The sequence below is a fragment of the Terrapene carolina genome, unplaced genomic scaffold (assembly GCF_002925995.2).
Source record: "Terrapene carolina triunguis isolate 2854851 unplaced genomic scaffold, T_m_triunguis-2.0 Scaffold89, whole genome shotgun sequence".
NCBI lineage: Eukaryota > Metazoa > Chordata > Testudines > Emydidae > Terrapene > Terrapene triunguis.
In genome coordinates, this window is record NW_020664440.1 from 33,669,611 (window position 1) to 33,689,261 (window position 19,651).

The 19,651-nt window shown below is 41.2% G+C and overlaps 1 protein-coding gene across 1 annotated transcript; it reads right to left on the reverse strand.

The window, feature by feature from the left end:
* Positions 1 to 741: 741 nt before the first annotated feature.
* On the reverse strand, positions 742 to 19,451 carry FBXW12 (F-box and WD repeat domain containing 12). Its single transcript, XM_024208791.3, has 10 exons — positions 19,344 to 19,451; positions 15,706 to 15,743; positions 13,648 to 13,811; positions 12,253 to 12,374; positions 7,805 to 8,014; positions 6,109 to 6,273; positions 3,771 to 3,978; positions 2,569 to 2,750; positions 2,332 to 2,459; positions 742 to 1,563 (listed from the first exon to the last, which is right to left on the reverse strand). Exons 1-10 carry the CDS (start codon positions 19,434 to 19,436, stop codon positions 1,464 to 1,466), a joined length of 1,410 nt encoding a protein of 469 aa, XP_024064559.2. The 5' UTR covers positions 19,437 to 19,451; the 3' UTR covers positions 742 to 1,463.
* Positions 19,452 to 19,651: the final 200 nt, after the last annotated feature.

Sequence of the window (19,651 nt, forward strand, 5' to 3'; positions counted from 1 at the left end):
AGCTTTGATATGTGAAGAAAAAAACGGTATAAGCCAAACCAATATTTGATCATATTAAGTTTTAATGAAACTAAGTGTGGCAGCAACAGACTCATTCTGACAACCCATGTACAGTACTAACCTCAAGGTTGCAGCAGTATAGTGCTGCTTTTGAGGACAAACAGAACACACTATTTGCTCCTTTAGTAAAAGTGAGTGGTGTAATATGGTAAAATAGTCTCTCACCTTCCTTTCAAGATTAGGCTAAGATTTTCCAGCACTGAATAAGAGTTAAAGTATATTGTTAATTCAAGTGACTTTTAATGATCTTATTAGAAGTGAGGGATAGACTTCTTCTCTTAAAGTACTCCGTGCTTACAAAAGTCTCAAGTTCCTAATTACTCCTCTAGAAAAATAGGACATTTGAGTTGTCAACATCTAAAATAGTTAAGAGTTTTAAAGCTTGATTTTATTGATCATGGGTATGTGGGATATTTAAGGGAAGACTTGCAACCAGCTTAAAAACAAATAATGTTGAATGAATCACAAGCAGTGGAAGGAAGTATAGTGGTCCTTTCCTGTAGATGTGTGAAAGTACAAACTCTTCCGTGATTACACCATTGCAATGTAAATTTATAGCTGAGTTACGTACTTTTTGCAAGACTTCACACTGGTCTAAATCTTGCAGGTGTGGAAAAGATGTCCCCTGCTATGTTACTTAGGGGTAGTCAGTACTTAAGTCTGTACTTTTTAAAGAAGTTTACAGCATATCATCCATCTTCTGGATAAAACACCGTGCCAGGAGATGTTGCACTGAACCACACTATATTGACAGAACCAGGTTCAAGAATTGTTTCCTCCTTGTATTTTAATTTACGTATGTATTGAGTATTTTCCATGTGACTAATTGTACTTGGTTGCAGATCCAATAAATTTTAAACTGTTGTATGACTCTTTATTTAGGGTAAGAGCACCCAAATTTTCATAATGGAAAGTGAGGTTTACTTATTGAGGTACTGCATTCTAAAGGCTATAATATAAAGAGTGGTGGCATTACTGAAATTAGTGTGTTTTTAAAGGAATATTTTTATTTCATAATTGGACTAGATAAAGTATAGCTTAGGTATGACCTCTAGTAAACATTATGGTTGATATACTGAAGTTTATATTCGAGGGAGTGGTAGCATTTTTATGTCTACTACAGACTTACTTCACCCCCACAACTGATGGTTTTTGATTGAGGGGACCTAGCTTCATGGTGCTCATCTGCATCTCTTCTATTAAAATGGGAGTGTTCACAAAGCTTATCACTGCATATTGCTCCAAGGGAACAGCTCTTTGTTCATACTTAAAGGCTTTATGGTGAACTAGCAGTACCTTATGTTTTCCCTACATAGTGCCCTGTACTTAACAGAAGAAAGCTTTGCGAAACCACACCCAAGACTACAGCTAAAATGATGAAGGAGCATTAAATATTTCTCTGTTTACAGGTTAAAGGAATATGCTCTTAAAATACTTGTTTCATCACTTTCAGCCACCACACCTACGATGCTGATGTTGTCACATGCCACATCCGTAAAGCCCCTGTTGTGGAAAAATTGTGAACAGAACATGTTAAACTGAAAACCTTTAAAAGGAGATATGACTACAACTAGCTGCCTCTTAAGTTAGGATCTTTTACAATTTAAAGTTTAAACACATCCATTAAATCCATATTTTAATCTAGCAGCCAGAAGCACCTAAGCAGAAACCACCTGTGACCTAATTTGTCAAACAGTCCAGACAGGCACCCTAAACTTTCAGAGCTTGGGGGGAGGAGAGCCTGAACATTGCCTTTCCTGTATGTTGCATGAGCTCCTCCTGGAGTTTAAACGCCACTACACTGCAGCTTCTCAAACAGTCTTGATGCTGTTTGTGTCTAACTAGCAAAGGCCCAACTAACTGAAAAATAAAAGGTGTGACTTTTTTTTGAAGGATGGTTTACAGCAGAAATTGACTTTATAAAAAAGAATACTATTAAATTACAAGAACCACCTGCTCAGCTCACTAGAAATATTTTACATATAAAAAAGTTGACATGGCCTTCAGCCATTTATTTTCTACAGTTGTTTGAACAGTAGTGTAATCTATTCCCAAAAAGTTCACTTAAATTCCCCCCCCTCCCCCTCTTCTTGGAGGAGACAGCAGTAGTGACAATCTGCCCCCTGTCTATTGCCAATGTCACTTAAGCTTTCAATGTACTGAGTTATCCTCATCTTTTTGTAAGTGAAAGCAAGTTAATCATAACAAACAAAGGCTTGATTTATATCACAACTTGCTAGCTTTGTTTAGTTACCAACTGAGCTGTCTTACCTTGACCATCTGTGAGTTCCCCCTAGTAAATAATAGCGACTTGTCAGTGAAGAAATTTTGTTTACTTTTTTCCATGTGTACACACGGAGTGAGAGATCCAAAGATGATGTGACAACACGAAAAGCATCCTTCCAATTTAAAGTAAAATACTGTAGTTAGAGTACAGTAAACAATGCCTTTCTCTCTTCTCCCCCCCCCCCCCCCCCCAAAATAGAACTCAACAGTTGAGACACATACCACCCATATTGAAGTGATTGCATTGTTGTGATGCTGGAAAGCTTCTACTTGAGTCCCAAAAATTGAATATAGTTCCAAGTTTGCTCCACATCCTAAAAGAATTGTTTCTGTTCCATGTCCTTTCATGAGAATTTCTGTGGTCCACGTTCCTCCTGGTAGTGTGAAACTTGCAACCTGTTGAGCTTTTATAAAGAAAATACTTCAAAGATTTGATTTCAACTCTAAAATCACTTCTACCAAAATCTGCAGTAAAGAGTTATTTTTTTTTTATATTTATATTTATATATATATATATATATATATATATAAAAAGAAACCCCTTCTCTGGTGCCCAGACAGCTTGGGGCTGCTTACTAGGAGTATGATATCAATGTTCTTTTCCATGATCTACACTACTGGGGCGGGGGAGGAAGAGATTTCAAAGGTGGTGAGATTGACCTACAACATCCCATGATGAGTGTCTCTCTCTCCCTTTGTGATAGTGCTACATTGTTAGTCAGGAGAAGCAGGTGACAGGAGCTCTGTTTTTACATAAGGGGCTGCAGGCTGTGTGTTCTCCATGAGGGTCCCTTGACTTCTGAAATCACTTTCTGCCCACCAGGCATCATGTGTATATTTTAATTTAGCCTCTTATCCTTTTGCATTCTGCATAAGGACTACAAGGGGGAAAAAATCTCCCCTCTCTACCCCTTAAGTAACTTCTTGAGAATAAAGGGGGGCCTGCTACTATACCCTAATGGTCAACTGGCTCTGTTGGTGCAGCGGTAGTGATTGTTTCCAGAGTTGAGTACCTCTGGCCACTTACATGTCTGTGTGCCCTAGCTGAGCTTGACTGCTGGGACAGTACATGGAGAAATTGTTGGCTTCAGTAAGGACACAAGCTATGTTGTACAGCTTTACAGATCAATTTCAAACACCTCAAACTGCAACCGGAAGCTAGCATAGTTCCTGAAGAACAGCTGCAACAAATGCAACTGTTATTTTTTCGAGTCTCTTACAATAATAATGGATTTTACCCACATTAAAAAAAAAATCACCTTTGGGAGAGACCAACTATAGAAAATTCCATCCCTAAAATAAAATTTTTTGTATCCTGAACTATAATAGACACCTGTGATTACTACCAAAAAAAAAAACAAAACCACCAATAATAAAATTTCTCTGCTATGAAGTGTTAATAGGCAATAGTTACCAAAACATACCTAGAACTTCCATTTTATATTTAGACTTTTTGAGAGCTAGATCAAACACTGTGATGTTCCTTTGAACTGGCATGCGATCTTGGTGCACTACTGCTATTCTTGCTGGTGCTTTTGGTAACCAGCAGACTACAGCACAATTGTTGACAGGTAGCGAACTAGATACAGGTGATTCATCTGCCGGGTTAATCAAGCAATCTGTATAAAATATCTGGTGTAGGGAAAAACAAAGACAAATATACTATTCAGACTGCAGTGCCACTTATGAAAAAACCTTAGACTTCATAATTCTTGCTAAGGATTTTTTCCATTAAGAAAAGCTTTTTGCAAAATCAGACTTATTGAAGTTTATCTTTCAGTGGTTTATTGAAAGTCGTCACACTTAATGAAAAGTGAGAGGTTGATGCTTGTGAAAGTATGGCATAGGACTTGGCATAGCCGAGCCATAGAGCTTGTCTCCACTTAAGGAGGGATCGACGCACAGTGATCAAGCCACTTGGGGGGGGGGGGTCGATTTAGTGGGTCTAGTGAAGAGCTGCTAAATCGACTGCCGATTGCTCTCTTGTTGACTTGTATCCCACTGGAACAAGAAGCGTAAGGTAAGTCGACGAGAGTTTCTCCCGTCGACCCAGCCCAGTATAGACACCGCAATAAGTTGACCTAAGAGTTATTCACATAGTTGGAGTTGCATAACTTAGGTCCATTTAGCCCGGAAGTGTAGACCTGCCCATTCCTTATACAGCTCTGCCAGTGTATCTGAATGTTTAATGACAGCAGTCTCTGCTATTCCAGTCCACTTTCCTTTTGTCCAACAGGCAGCTGTGCTAAAATGTGCATGTAGAAAGGGTGTATGGGGTGTTGACTAGAAGGACGCTAGCAGAGTACTGCTGAAAGTGGCACTTTTTGCACAAAGAAAGATCACAAATGACTTGTGGCTTGGTTTATTATTTTGTGAGGTGTTTCTAGTAAACTTTTCAGTGTCCATTCTAAAACAATCTAACCTGTCAAGGGCGGTTGAAAATTTGTTGTTGCTCAAGATATCTAGTTTATGGTAGAATATCGCTTAAGCAAATATGAATCTAGGGTGAGTTCAAAGCTGGTTGGGAAACATTTTCTGCAAAAATGTATTTTTGGAAAAAAAATGTATCCTGAATTGGGACAAAAATGCCAAAACCTCAAATTTTCACAGAACAGAAATCCCACATTATTTTGTTTCAGAAAACAAAAAAAACCATGGTGTTTCTAAAATGAAATGTGTTCTCTAGGATCCCTGGCTGCCCATCTGGTAGGCTGCAGTGGAGATGGGACACCGGAAACCCTGACACCTGCTAATGAAAGTAATGATTGTCTCACTGCTGCCCATCACTGAATAGCAGTTGTGAAATTGACCAGACTCTGGTCAAGTTAAGCAAGTTTCACAGCTGCTATTTAGTGGTGGGCAGCAGTGAAACTGAAAAAGAATGGTCAGTAAGTCTGCATCTGCCAGATGCACCCTGGGTCTTCTGTAGCCTACCTGGCGAACTGACTAGGAGCATTGACTCACAAGCTCCTGTCGCAGCCAGTGCTCTCAGAAGTTGGGCAACGGAGGGAAGTAACTGGCCTGGAAGATATGGGGTCCTGAATCCAGGGAAGTCCGCATAGGCGAGCTAGCAGAAAACCAGGCAGGAGTCCAATGTAAATTTGTCAAAGTCTACCCCTTTCCAAAAAAACCATTCAGGTTTTGACAAATCAACAAATTCGGATGAAAAAAGTGTCTTGTTGGAATGTAGCTGAACCTAGCCGTTAGCAAGATTTCTCATTCTGTAAAGATGAGGAGCTTGATAATAACCACTAGGTTTATCAGATGCCCAACACTGAGAACAAGTTATTTGTTTACTCTTCCAGCAAAGTTTCTATGGTATTTTTATTTTTCTAATTTTCATATTAGTTATTAGCAGATATGGAAAATTGCTACATTGATGGCTCTACTTGCACCACAAAAATATAAAATGCAACGTTTTAGATATTCAAATTCAGCCTGTTGCATTACAAGCAGAGTGTTTCGTAACAGAGAAAGCTGCATTATAAATTAGGTGTACTGCCATTAAGACTTATGGAATAAAATACATTGGGCACTTCGTTCAGGAAGGGCAAATTCTTTAAGTTAATTAGGAAAATGTTCTAACAAAGGAAGAATAAACGTTTACCTACTTTGAGGTAGAGATTGTTCTATATAAATGCTGCTGAGTCCATTAGTCAGTCAGTAAGATATGCCAATAGATCAAGAGGAAGGTGAGAGACTATATTAAAATGTAGAGATCCTATATTTAAAGGCAGCTCCCAATTTTACGTAATACTGTACCTTTGGAGATGTATCTGCATTCTCAGTAGATCCAACAACTAGCCATTGCTCGTCTGGTGAACAAAGTAATAAATCAATGCTAGAGTTTTGAAATGCTGTAATACATGAAACCTGATTTAGATTAGGAACTTCTAGCGTATAGATAGCACCTCCTGCAGTGGCTGCCTACAATAAAGAAAAGATGAGTAAGAAAGAAACATGGTTACAACATCCGAGCTTCTGTAAAAAAGAATTTATATGAATCTGAAGGTTTAGTGCTCATGACATCAAGCATTTTTATCTTATTTGAATTTAAACTTTGAATGGTACTATCAGCACCACGCCTGAAGGCTAACGTGTATCTCACATCAAGATGCGCATAGCACAGAGTCTCCTACATAGTTCATTCAAAAGAAAAGGAAACTTCCTACTGTTGACTGAGCTTTTAAAAAAAAAAAAAAAATCTGAGTCTGTTTTTAGGGGTCATCACAGCTGCTCTCCTGATGCTCTTACAGCAGTTGGTATACAGGATGAACACAACCCTGTGGAGGTAGAACCACCTCATTTACAGTCTGATTTTCAACACTACTTATAATCAGACCTATGTATTGTGTATCAGGAGCAGCAGAAGCAAAAGGCAGTGGAGAGATATTTCCTAATGATTCAGCGTCTTTGATTCCAGTCCCTGAAGTGGGAATTTAATTCTCCACCAGTCCATCACGTGCTTCTGCAGTAGCACAATGCCACTATGCTGTAGTTTTGAACTACTATAATACACATTCAGTCTTTTTAACCCTATTCCCGGCAGTTATGACAAAAACAGGACTGTGCAGTACTCATCCCCTCGCTAGCAGCACTAATCCAGAGGGCTGAAACAGTCACTTCCCAAACAAGCCCCACAAAGACAACTATAGTTAAAGCCTTTTTCTATTCCTAGCCAAAATAAACACAAATTCTATTGTCCTGCTCTGGCATACTTCCACACCACACATGCCTGTACTTGCTCCATTGTAATAGCAAGGCAGAAGATGTACATTACAGCCATTTGTATAAACACTTAGTATGTGACATTTTCCTGTGTTCTAGATACTTTGTTCCAAAAAGATGTAGACAAACTCAAGGGAGTCCAAGGAAGAGAAACCAAAAATGATTAAAGGGCCTGGAGGAAAGATTAGAAGAACTAAATATAATGTGGGTAAGGAACAACTCGAAGGGGATCTGATAGTCTCCAAAGGGTATAAACACAAAGGGAGCATGACTGTGCTATCATCAACAGAAAAAGAATGAAGGTAGTAAAATAATAAATTTTAAGCTAAAAATCAGAACTCCAGGCTGTGAACGAAAGCCCTTGGAAGCGACACATCCACAATCTAGTGGTTAAAGTTCCATCCCTGCAGACTTTTGAAATGAGACTGGATGAAGCACTAGAACACAGATCATCTAGTGCAGAATAATTCATTCTTTACAAACTGTTCTGGGATGAAATCCTGGCCTCAGTGAAGTTAATTGAAATTTTGCCATTGATTCCAATGGGGCCAAGATTTCACCTGAAGTCTCTTTCAATACGTTTTATGCACCTTTAATTCCTATCTCCCAGTGCTTAAAATGCACCACATCAGAAGCGTATTCCTCATTATTTTAAACGAGCACATATCTAGGTGTAGCTCATCTTGTTAGATAAGTGGTCATTAATTTACAGTCACCATGGTTTACTTACAGTTAGGAAGGGCTTGTCGTTCACTGAGTAGGCAACCAAACTGGACGAGGATGATGATGTGGAGAATGCAGCAAGCTCTTCCCCACTTTCTCCATGCCAGACTTTGATGGTTCCACGGGTGTCTGTGCTGATTGCTAGTTTGTACTCTGGGACAGTAATAACCTTTACAAATGGCACTTCCTGGGAGGGACTTGACCATATCTGTGTACCCTGAACAAAAATATGCAGTTAGGGGCCAGCTTATGGGCATTTTAAATAGATTTAAATTGTTATCAATAATGCATCCCTTTCCCCCCATTGCTTGTTTTTGTATGTATATACCATTGAAGATATTACCTATTTCAACAACATTTTGCTTGGTATTTTCCAGTGTTTGTGTTGAAATAGTTTTCCTTTAACAAGATAGCCATTATTTTCTCCTTGTTGGAACTCTCCCCCCGTACTGGATTCTAATAATGACTCAGCTTACTCCATTGTATTTCAAAAATCCTAAAGTGCAGCCAAGAAGCTCTTTCCAAAGATGACATTTTAAATAATTGGATGTTTCCTTTACACCACAAATCTCACTTATTCTTCCCACACCCAGTGACACTGCAGACCACAGGACTGGAAAATTCCACTCCTTCACCCCCACTTGAGAGCAAGAATCTGCAATAGCTTTTAAATCTTCCTTCTCCCCTATTCTCTTTTACTGTCTCTACCATCTTTAGAATACCATCACAAACTGGTCTGCATTGAGAATTAATAGCACATTTTAGAGCCAAATGTACATGCAGGCAGACTACACAGCAACATTTGCTACCTTGCTATGCAAATTCATCTCAGTTTGGACCTACAATACAATACCCTTTGCTACTCAAGTCCTAGGTCTCTCCTGAGCAGGAACTGCCAATAGCATTTCAGTCTGCCAAAATGGATGGTGGTTTCTGAAGTGGTCTAATGATCACAAGAATTAAATTGAGACCAAGCACACTTCCACAAGTCATCTATTGCAAGATTTGATTCTAACGGCCCAGTTCATCCTTGGCATAATTCTGTTCAGGTCAGCTGATACAAGCCGAGTTGCACCTGCTTGCTCCCATGGGTCAAGTTCTGTCCTGTTGTAACTGACACACAAGTCCTGGACTGAACTCAACAGTGACAAAGTGTTGTAAATCAGTCAAAAGATGGGTGTGCATGTCAGATGATTGATGTTATTGGTCAGTGTCCATTGATTTACCATTTAATAGGCATGCAAAATGTAGGTGTGTAATACTGCAAAGGTTTGTAGGGGGGGAATGCTACCAATACCGGCACCAGCTAACTTAAAAGTTTGCCATATAATTGCACTCATTTCCCCAACCATGTTTTCAATGGTCCTGCTCTCATAATTGATCTTGAATGCTTTATGTTTGGCCAGTTAAATGACACTGGTTCCATTTAAGCTGTATTTTCTAACTGTATGTGATACTGTGCGGTCCTGGAGTATCTTAATATTACCATTTTAAATTTTGATTGCATTTAACAAGTCTCGTTTCTCTAAAAGTAATATTCCCCAATAGCTGTTTTCAGGGGCACCAACCTAAAGCCCAATAGTCAGTGACTACCTTAAAAAAAAAAAAAAAGTAGAAATCAATAAATATGGCACTTTAATCTTATTGCAAGATTGTCAGGCTGAACATTGTGTAGCGCCCACCCCCCAAGAACTCCCCAGAAAAAGCAGCAACAGCAAATACTTGACGCTCTTAGAAATTCTGATCTAAGATCTAATTCAAATTAATTGACCAAATGAAGCCAGTGGAGCTTTGATGCATGAAAAACCTTCACTGTAATAGGCCAGAATACTAGAAATATGAATTGCTTGCAAACTTTGCCAGATCTCTGTTCCTCTCAGATGTGGACAGAGAAGTCAGGGAAGAAGCAAAGTCTGATCTCATTAACATACCATGTTTTTTGTGCTGTGATTTGAATTACATATTGAACATTAGGGACCACAAGCCTGCATCTCTAGTCACAGTTTAAGGCCGGAAGGAACCACTAGATCATTGTCTAACCTCCTGTATATCACAGGCCGCTACCACCCTGGACCCACACACTAAACCCCACAACCAAAAATGAGACTAAAGGACTAGACTATTCTGTGCCACAGGCAGAGAATAGGAGGGCCCAAGCTGCATCAGTGCCCGAGGCCCCCACAATTGCAGGGAAATGTCAGACTCTCCTAAAAACAAAGTGTTTGCTCCCACAACTCCTATTGGGAGGGTGTTTGAGAACCTCTTTCCTCTGATGGTTAGAAGCCTTCTAAATTTCAGCCTGAATTTGTTCATGGATAGTTTACATTCATTTGTTCTTGTGCCAACATTGTCCTTTAGCTTAAATAGCTCTTTGCCCTCCCTGGTATTTACCCCTCTCCCACCTCCCCCAGCGTATTTATAGATAGCAATCTTATCCCCTCTCAGACTTTTGCTAGCCTAAATAAGCCAAGCTCTTCCAGTCTCCCATCATAAAATACACCCTCTATTCCCCGATCATCCTATAGCTCTTCTCTGCACCTGTTCCAATTTGAATAAATATTTCCTGAATGTGGGTGACCACAATTGTATCCAGTATTCCAAGTGAAATGTTACTAGTACTTTGTACAATGGCATTATTGTTTCTCGGTCTGAACTGGAAATGTCTCTCCTAATACATCCAAGGATCGCATTTGCCTTTTTCACAGCCACATTAAATTGATGACTCAGTTATTCTGTGCTTGACCCATACACCCAGGCCTCTCGCCTCCTCGGTCGCTTCCAATTGATGGACTCCACATGAGTACCTGGGGTGTTAATCTTTTGTGATCAAGACTGGCACTAGAGCTAAAAAGGGCTTTAAACTAGGAGATGAGGCTGGAAGAGGCTCATGAAGTCTCCAGTGTATTGAAGCCAGGGATGGAGCAGGAAAATCAGCTAAAGGAAGATATAGTAAGGGACAAGGGAACACCACAAGCTAGAAAACTGAGTGAGGTCTGAGGGAAACAATTGAAGTGCTTGTACACAAATGCAAGGAATCTGGGCAACAGAATGGAGGAACTGGTACTACTGGTGCAGGAGGTTAAACCAGATATTACAGGGATTACAGAAACATGGTGGAAAAACACTCATGACTAGAATACAGGTGTTGAAGGTTATGTACTGTTTAAGAGAGAGAAGAAAGGTAGTGGGGTAGCATGGTACATCGACAGCTGTACACTTAAAGAAGTGATAGTACAGACAAAATCTGTTTGGGTCAAAATCACTTTGGGGAAGGGTTGTAAAAGGAGGTTCTGCTGGGATAGTATTAGGGGTCTGCTATAGACCCCAAGAGTCAGACTCTGTTATGGATAGCATTCACTTCAGTGTTATTAGAGAAATACTTTCGGGAATTGCGTCATAATGGGAAACTTTAAACTTCCTTGATATAGATTATAGAATAAATATTACTAATACTGGTAGGGCCCAATTATTCCTAGATGTGATAGATGACAGCTTTCTTCATCAAATCATCACTGAAACAAGAGGTGATGCAACTTTAGACTTAAGCTTTACTTGGTAGTGACATCACAGAAGAGCAGGTCATAGGAAATAATCTTGGATTGAGTGATCACAATTTGATTCACTTTAAATTAAATGAAGGAAAATCCAAACCATGTTATTAACTCTTTTTTTATTTCCGAAGGGCAGACTTTGGGAAAGTAAGACATTTAGTTAAAGGACTCGAGGACTTAAATACGAAAGAGGCTTGGAATTTCTTCAAATCAACTATACAAAAACAATCTGAAATTTGCGAAACTTGTAGGGAAAGGCTCCAGACCCACCTAGATGAATAGCCACCTCAAAAAAGGTTAATAGGAGGAAGCAGAGAGCTTATAGGGAATGGAAAAAGTTGCTGGTCAGCAAACAAAGCTATACTGTAGAAGATAGAAAAAAAATGTAGGAATAAAGTGAGAATTGCTAAAACTCAAGCTGAATTAGCGCTTGCCAAGGAAATGAAATTAAATAATAGGAGGGTTTTTTTATATAAATAAAAAGGAAGGATGAGGTTGGGCCATTATGCAGTGTGGGTGGGAAAGAGATTCAAGATCTAGGTATGGCCCAAAAAACTAAAACTAGTGAGTGTTCTCTTCTATACATTAAAAAATGCCACCATTTCCCTCTGCATAACTTTAGAGAGATGACACTAGGAACAAAAACTGGGTTATCTGTAGTCCCCCTTCCTTATTTACATACTAGCCATCCTATGGCAGCTGTATTTTTGGAACAGTTCACTCAGTTTGAATTAAAAAGCATGGGCAATGTTTGACCTGTATTTTAAATATTGCCTTCTGATGATTTAGAGCTATTCTAGAACAACAAATCATATAAGAGGAGTAGGATACATAATTGTTTTTTTAATGATGGTATAAATATTCTTGATTGTGACACTGGACTTGTAAAGAGTGTGCATCCCACCTCTTGGACCTGCCATGCTCGGATAGTGCCATCAGTAGACGCAGTGCAAACCACAGACCTCAGCTTTCCACCACCAAACACGTGCTCGTTGTCTGAGAGATAAGCCATACCAACTATTTTACCTACAATAATAAAATACAACAAAAATATCAGTATGACCATCAACTGATTTCATGCTCACCAGGAACAGTAAGGCCCCTATCAGCAAAGCATTAAATAGGAGACTAATGGCATTAAGCAGAATGGGGATACAAATCTGGGGAGGTCTGGATTGCTTCCTGGCACGTTATCATTCTGCACTTTCAAACACGGCCTAGTAGTTTATTCCTAATAGAGTAACGGTAGATACAGTGTTCCATTTTTCATGAGTGTGATGACTCACACTTATTAGTGTAGCCCATGCTATTATCCAAAACATGTTCAGTCAAAATAAAAAAAACTTTTCATGCAAAAACAAAAAAGTGTCTGCAGGAGAGAAAATAAATCACAAATTATCCCCTATACCGACAAAGTGATTAAACAACATTAATTTCAGCAAATAACTCTTCAGCATAATACCTGGGTAGCAATAAAAATTGCCTTAGTTAAAGCTGTAAACCCTTTGCTTGACAATCTTACTGTCTGAATGAAAATATGATGTATTCCAAAACTTGCATTCTAGTTGGTTTTACAATATGATGCATGAACATAGCCTTCATGGCTTGAGTTAGTGCAATTTACCCTTTAATTTCTTGCTATCTGAAGGGAATATAGTAAATTAGAGTATACTTTTATTTATGTGTCCATAAATCCAGAGTCCAGTCTTAAATTTTTATGTGTGGGTGCTATTGAATTTGGACTTTACTGAAGGTGACATGCAACTCAGAGGATATAGGACCAGATTTTTAAAGGTATATGTGTGTCTAAAGATAGGCACCTAAGTCCCTTTAAAAATCTGGCCATAGTTATCAGTGAAGAGAGAATTTATTTAACCAGCATGGAATAACAGATGAGATTTTTATTTAGTTTTATATCACCATCTTTGAAGAAGACATTTTCTGCAAAATGTTATAGGATGAAGCTAATAATTTTAAAAACGTTCAGGGCCCTGTTCTCTTGAGAATGTACACACCCCATCATACCATAAGGCCAATTTTCCAAGGTTCTTCAACTGAATCTGAAGATTTTCCTCATGGTTTTGTACCAGTAAAGCTTTCCAGCTTTTGGATTTGTGGGATATGCATGTAAAAAAATGCATGTTCAAATTGGGAACAACAATTTTGCAGGCTGCTGAAGTCTTTATTGCTAATGTATAAAGCATGTGTCTGCCTAGATCCCATGAGGGGTTGGATCCATTTGTACAAAACACCTAACAACAACAGAAGTAACCATTCTTTTTATCATTTTCTCACATACCTTTATGCCCTCTCATGGACCGACATATATAATCAGCTGATGGCCGACCTGATGCCATTTCATGCTCAAGTTTGGAGCGGTGGAGATAGTACTGTTTCCATGTCTGCATACCTGGAGTCAGGTTGGAAATATTGCAAAAGGTCCAATGATCTAGGCACATCCTTCTATGAAACAAAGGTGACACTATTCAGTTAAAAGTAGGGGATGGTCATTCTGCAACACTTTTCTTAACTATTCACATTTGGTGGATGTCGCTAGGTACATCCAAAGATCTGTCATGGATAAAAGCATGATTTTGTTTTTTTACTTGGGGAATTTAAGATTCAGTAGAGAAAGGGAATTCCTCCCCAGTCACAAAACAAGACACTGCAGTCACCATTGTGAAATATGAAGAGATGGAAATAAGGAAACGCCATCATGGAATGAGAGTACAAACATCGATTTGTCTGCCTCCACTATTTTGCTCACTGCAACATGCTGAAAATGTTTTAAAAAAATAAATAAAAAAAAGCCCGGTTGCATATAATGCATTGAAGAAAGCATTCTAGAACTGTTTGAGTGAAAGTGTAACTTCCTGAAGTACAGACAGTCAGTGAGAGACTTACAGCAATCTCCAGAGTGAGTGTGATTCAGCAGCACTTGAGTCAGTGTGTGCTTTTCCACTGACTTTCCTGGGTCTGATCTTCTGCCTAATAACCACAATTTCTACTCCCCATAAAGGCACTTGTGAAAAGATGTGACTCAAAACCAGTTTTCCCTCTAAGATATCACCCACCTCTACAAGGGACTGCCTGACCTTTGGAAAATTTGACTTACAAAAACAAGGTTTGTAAGCTCAAAATATGGTCACCTAAAATTAAAATGTCCCTGTGATAGTAAACACCCACCCACCAGTGCTCCCAACCAGTAGTGGTAAACTCTCCCGGAACCTGAACTGATCTGTTCTTTCCTAGTCCTGGAATTTATTCATTTTCTTTTAAATTATTTAAAAATAAATGTGCTAATGAAAGGTGCCAGCCTGCAGACCAAAGGCCTGTATTTGTCTGCTGAATAGATACAGCCCACTTGGTGGCAGCAGAAGCTTCCCCACTAGGGTGACCAGATGTCCTGATATTATAGGAGACAGTCCTGATATTCGGGGCTTTTTCTTATATAGGTGCCTATTACCCCCCATCCCTGTCTCAATTTTTCACACTTGCTATCTAGTCACCCTGTTCCCCACCCTTCCCTGTCAATGTACTTCACTTAGAAGGAAAACCTCTATAAGAGTTAGAAGATAGCAGTGAGGCCATAGGCTAGACTGAGGCTGTGCTAACAAGGATGCCAATTCAGTTATAAGTTAACTGCATTGCTCCTGGGCTAACAGATGGATCTGCCTTATTCATTACTGTATTTTTAAAAGATTATCCAGAGGGGTGCCCAGAGCACTGGAGGGGTGCCCTTAATGCAGAGCAGTAACAATCTAAGTTATTAAAATAAGGTGGTATTTGTATGATGCAGCTATAGTTTCATATCAGCCAAAGGGAATGGATTCCAAACACTATGGTGGGGTGAAAAACAGTGTGCGCACACATATACATGCCTTACAATCAACCCTGTGAGCCCTTTGTCCACCATGTTGTATGCTCTTCGACTTTATGTAGTTAAAATTCCTGGATCACAAGTATTTCCAGGTTCTCATTCTGTGGATGCCCCAAGAGAGACTGGGTTATCTCAGTCCCCATCAGAGTCAGTGGGGTGAGGACACCCAGGTTGATGTTCAGCACCTTGCAGGACTGGTCTTGGAACTTGGTAGCCGAGAAGCCCCTCAAAGAGCCCGCCCACAGGAACACCAATGACTACCCTCTTAAGAAAGGAGGTGCCAAAATGGGAACCAAGGGCTACTAAAAAAGGCAAAGCAAAAGTACCGGGCAAGTGGCTGTAAAAGAATGCCAGTGAGGGACACTGAGCAGGGAACCCCAGAGAGTGCCCACTCTACCCAAAAAAGATCACCTTGCAGCTTGTCAACTATTACAATACCTAGCCTGGACTCCCTGAAACACTGAAAGGGGCACTCACCTCCATAGGGAAGTTGTGCCTGCGGCTTCGTTCCATGCCTATTACAAAGGGAAGGGAGAAAGACGAGACATTTTAGAATGAAGGAAGCTGCGTTTCAAACTTTTTCAGTGTTACTGTAACTGACAGAAAAGAGAAGATAACGTCAGTCAATGGAAAGGGAAGGGGACCAGGAAATCTTTCTAGGTCTGTGCTGCACCCCAATTTCTTTGAATCATCACTCTTTTTAAGTTTACATTTTGTATGAATGTTTAGCACAACACAGTAAGGGGGAATTTTCAAATCAATTAATTGGTTATAGTTTTACATTGATTTTTATAGGAATTATGCGGTTAAAATCATGAACAACGTTTTGTAAATTTGGACATATGTACAAGAACTGGCCTAGCAAGCTTTTTAGTTAAGTAGTTCAGGCTCGATCCCAAAATTTGAAAATAATCATTGTGACATGAAAGATCAATAAACATCTAAGCTTAGAACGCCCAACTAACTTGCTACTAGCGGAAATAACATCAAATGGAGAGTAAAAACTCATTTTTACAAGATCCATTAAGCTGAATGTATGTGATCAGATATATATAGTGTATAGCTCTTAAAGGATTGTTAACAATTCAATCAGTTTATACCACCCCCTGCACATTTAGTGTAAGATATTAAAGTCATACAGAACACAGTAATATGGCGTATACTACTGATTCAGAAATGTGCTAGATAACTATTCAAGATAAGCTATATAACTATTTAAAGACAGCCATCCTGCACCATCGAGGTACTTAAGGTGCTGAGTCCAGTAGCACAGTAAAAGCAATCTAAAACAGAAAGGCAGGTTAATATTGTAACATTAAAATGGGTTATTGCCACCTGCAGATGAAAAGAACAGTTTGAGGAGCTATGACACAAGGACAAAAATAGAGGAACAAAGATTATAAATATGGGGCCAATCGTGGCCATAATAAACACATGCCTCTGGGGAAAAACCAAACCAGCTCACCCACCCTTAAGTATTCCACACCCTGGGGCCAACCAAAGCAAAGTCTTGCTCTCCTGTCAACCTAAAACATGGTAACTGGATTCTTAAAAGATGTGTGACATCTCAACATAGGTACCTGTCAGGTTCCTCCAGGAGGCCTCAAATATATAAAAGAAAGTGCCAATTTGATATATCAGGTTTAAAATGTATGCAGGATGGGTCTAATGCGATCCTGGCTGCTCATACCAGTGAGCATATACATGGCTGCACTCTGAACACACTGCAAGTGACAAATTCATTCGGAAAGAGCATTTCCCAACAGCAGGATGGACTGCACACTGCAGCTGGATTCTTGACAGCAGAGAAGTTGAAATGTCAAGCTGATGTTTTTCATTGTTTTTCTCTCCCCCTACCACCAGTTCCCTCTTGGATGGGTTCACGCAAGACTTTGTACTCGGTGCCTGTTCTGAACTGGCTCAAATAAAATAATCTCCTGAACTTTGCTTCAGTTGTTTGCCAACAAACTGCCATTTGTGTAAAAGCAGCTCTAAGAAATTGTTTGCAAAATAAGCACTGCTTTATAATAATAAGTAATGCTACTAATATTTTGCATTTTATAGAATCTTCCAGCCAGAGATCTTAAAGTGCTTTACAAATATTAATGAATTTAGCCTCACTACTCTCTGGTGACGTAGGAAAGTCTGAGTTCCATATAACAATTGGGGAACTCAGTGCACTGTTAAGCAATTTACTGAAAGTTACACAGGAGTTTTATGCAGAGCAAGGCAAACAGCCCAAATTGTCTGGCTTCCAGTGCTGTCCTTTACCTAGTAGGTATTGCTTCCTCTCTATTCCAGTGGAGATAATCAGTCTTTTGGTTACAGTTATCACTGATAAGCCATTACTGCAGATCACATGGGATGGGCAAAGCTTTGCGTCAAGTATGAAATAAGACAGACTAGCTTTCCCACCTGGTCCAGCTGCTTTGAGTCATTCTGGAGAATCCAAAGGGGACCCCCAAGTGGCATACAGCTGCTGTAGTGACTCTACACCCAATCCCAAACTTGGTCCACGCTCTGCTCACTAGCCAGATCATGTGACATTTTGTGTCACTAAGGCCTGGTCTACACTACGACTTTAATTCGGATTTAGCTGCGTTAATCCGAATTAATCCTTAACCCGTCCATACAACGGAGCCAGTTACTTCGAATTAAAGGGCACTTAAAATCGATTTCTGTACTCCACCCCGACGAACGGAGTAGCACCAAAATCGATTTTGTTAATTCGAATTAGGGGTAGTGTGGCCGCACACCACCGAATTAATGTGGTTAAAATTAATGGGGTAGTGTGGCCGCACACCACCGAATTAATGTGGTTAAAAAACGAATTAATGTGCTTAGTGTGGCCGCGCACAATCGAATTTATACAATCTGTTTCCCAAATTCGAATTATCTAAATTCGAATTAATCTCGTAGTGTAGACGTACCCTAAGAACGAGTTCCTATTTCCCCCTTCAAGGTCTGCTCATGCCCACACAGCAGGAGCAGGCACGGGGCTAGGCAGGAGCCTATGTGCTTCCATTGCAGAAACGGGATGGTGTTTGCTAGGAGAGGTTAGGTCCTGCAGCAGCCTCTGTCACTGCCCTCCATTTTTTATCCTCCCCTGCCTCATTCTCTGTCCTGACCCTCCCACCCCTCTGGCCACAGCTGCCTCCCCTATGGTGGCTTGGATGCAGCACAGGGAATACGGGGAGTTTGGATGCAATAGCATGCTATACACAATTCTGCCATAGCAGCCAGGCAGAGACTAGAGAAGAGAATACCTGCAGGCTGGTGGGTGTGTGATCTCTCAGAGGGGCTGGGGCTGCACCGCTGCAGCCCTGAACATGGATCACAGTGGGGTGATGATGGGGGTGAAAGAAAAGGATCAAGGGAGAGGCTCATTACCTGTGGTCACGAAGGGTGGGAAGGGAACACTTATGTGCAGTCCTGATGGTTGTCTCCAGACCTGTGTGTGCTCCTTCAGCCCACAGGTGCTGGAACTGGGGGTGTAGGGGGTGCTGCTGCACCCCCTGGCTTGAAGTGATTTCCATTATATACAGGGTTACTCCCCCCCTGCTCCAGCCTGCTGTCAATTTCACAGCTCAGACAGCTGGTGCCACTGGCCGCTCTGCGGGAGTTTCTAAACGTCAAGGCAAAATAAACACCCTCAGGGCCACACGGGTACAGCAGGCTCCCCCTACTGCACAGCGGGGTGTGCTCAGGGGCAGTGGCAGGGAACTCCCTTCGGGGGGGACAGGAACCAGTGTTATTTTGGTGGGGAAAGGCACCCGCGGGTGTGGCGAGAAGCGCTAAGGCAGCTCTGCTGGGACACAGGGAGCTCTAGGAAATAGGCTTGCAAAGGCCCGTTCATTCCTCCAGCGCCAGGGCACGCCCAGCCTGGTGCAGTGTGTCTGGGGAAAGGGAGAAGCCCCCAGCCCAGGGGCCCGGGCTGTGCAGCGGTCCCCAAGGAGGCCCCCAGAGCTGGGCAGAGCAGACGCCACCCGTGTCCTGCCAACGGGGTGCGACCGACACGAGCCCGCATCTCCCTGCGCTACACGCGCGGCTGCGGGCGCTGGAGCAGAGCCGAGGCGCCCCCCGTGCCCCAGGGGCGGTCAGCCCCAGCCGGGTACCTGGTTCACCCGCGCGGCGCGGAGCAGATCCGGTGCCTCCAGGTAGGAGAAGACATGGACGAGGCAGTCTAGCGTGAGCAGCTCGCCGCTCATCTCCAGCCCTCACCCGGCCGGGGTCTCGCGTCTTTCCGCTTCCGGACCAAGTTTCCTGCTTCAGCTACAGCGGCTGCTCAGAGGCGGAGCTAGCGCGCCTGGCAATCAGCTGGCTGCGCTGATTACACCGGCACAGCGCGCCTGGCCCCTGCCGGCCAGGATACTTCATTGGCACGGCCAGCTCCTTGCACAAGGGCTGCTAAAGTGTAACAAAG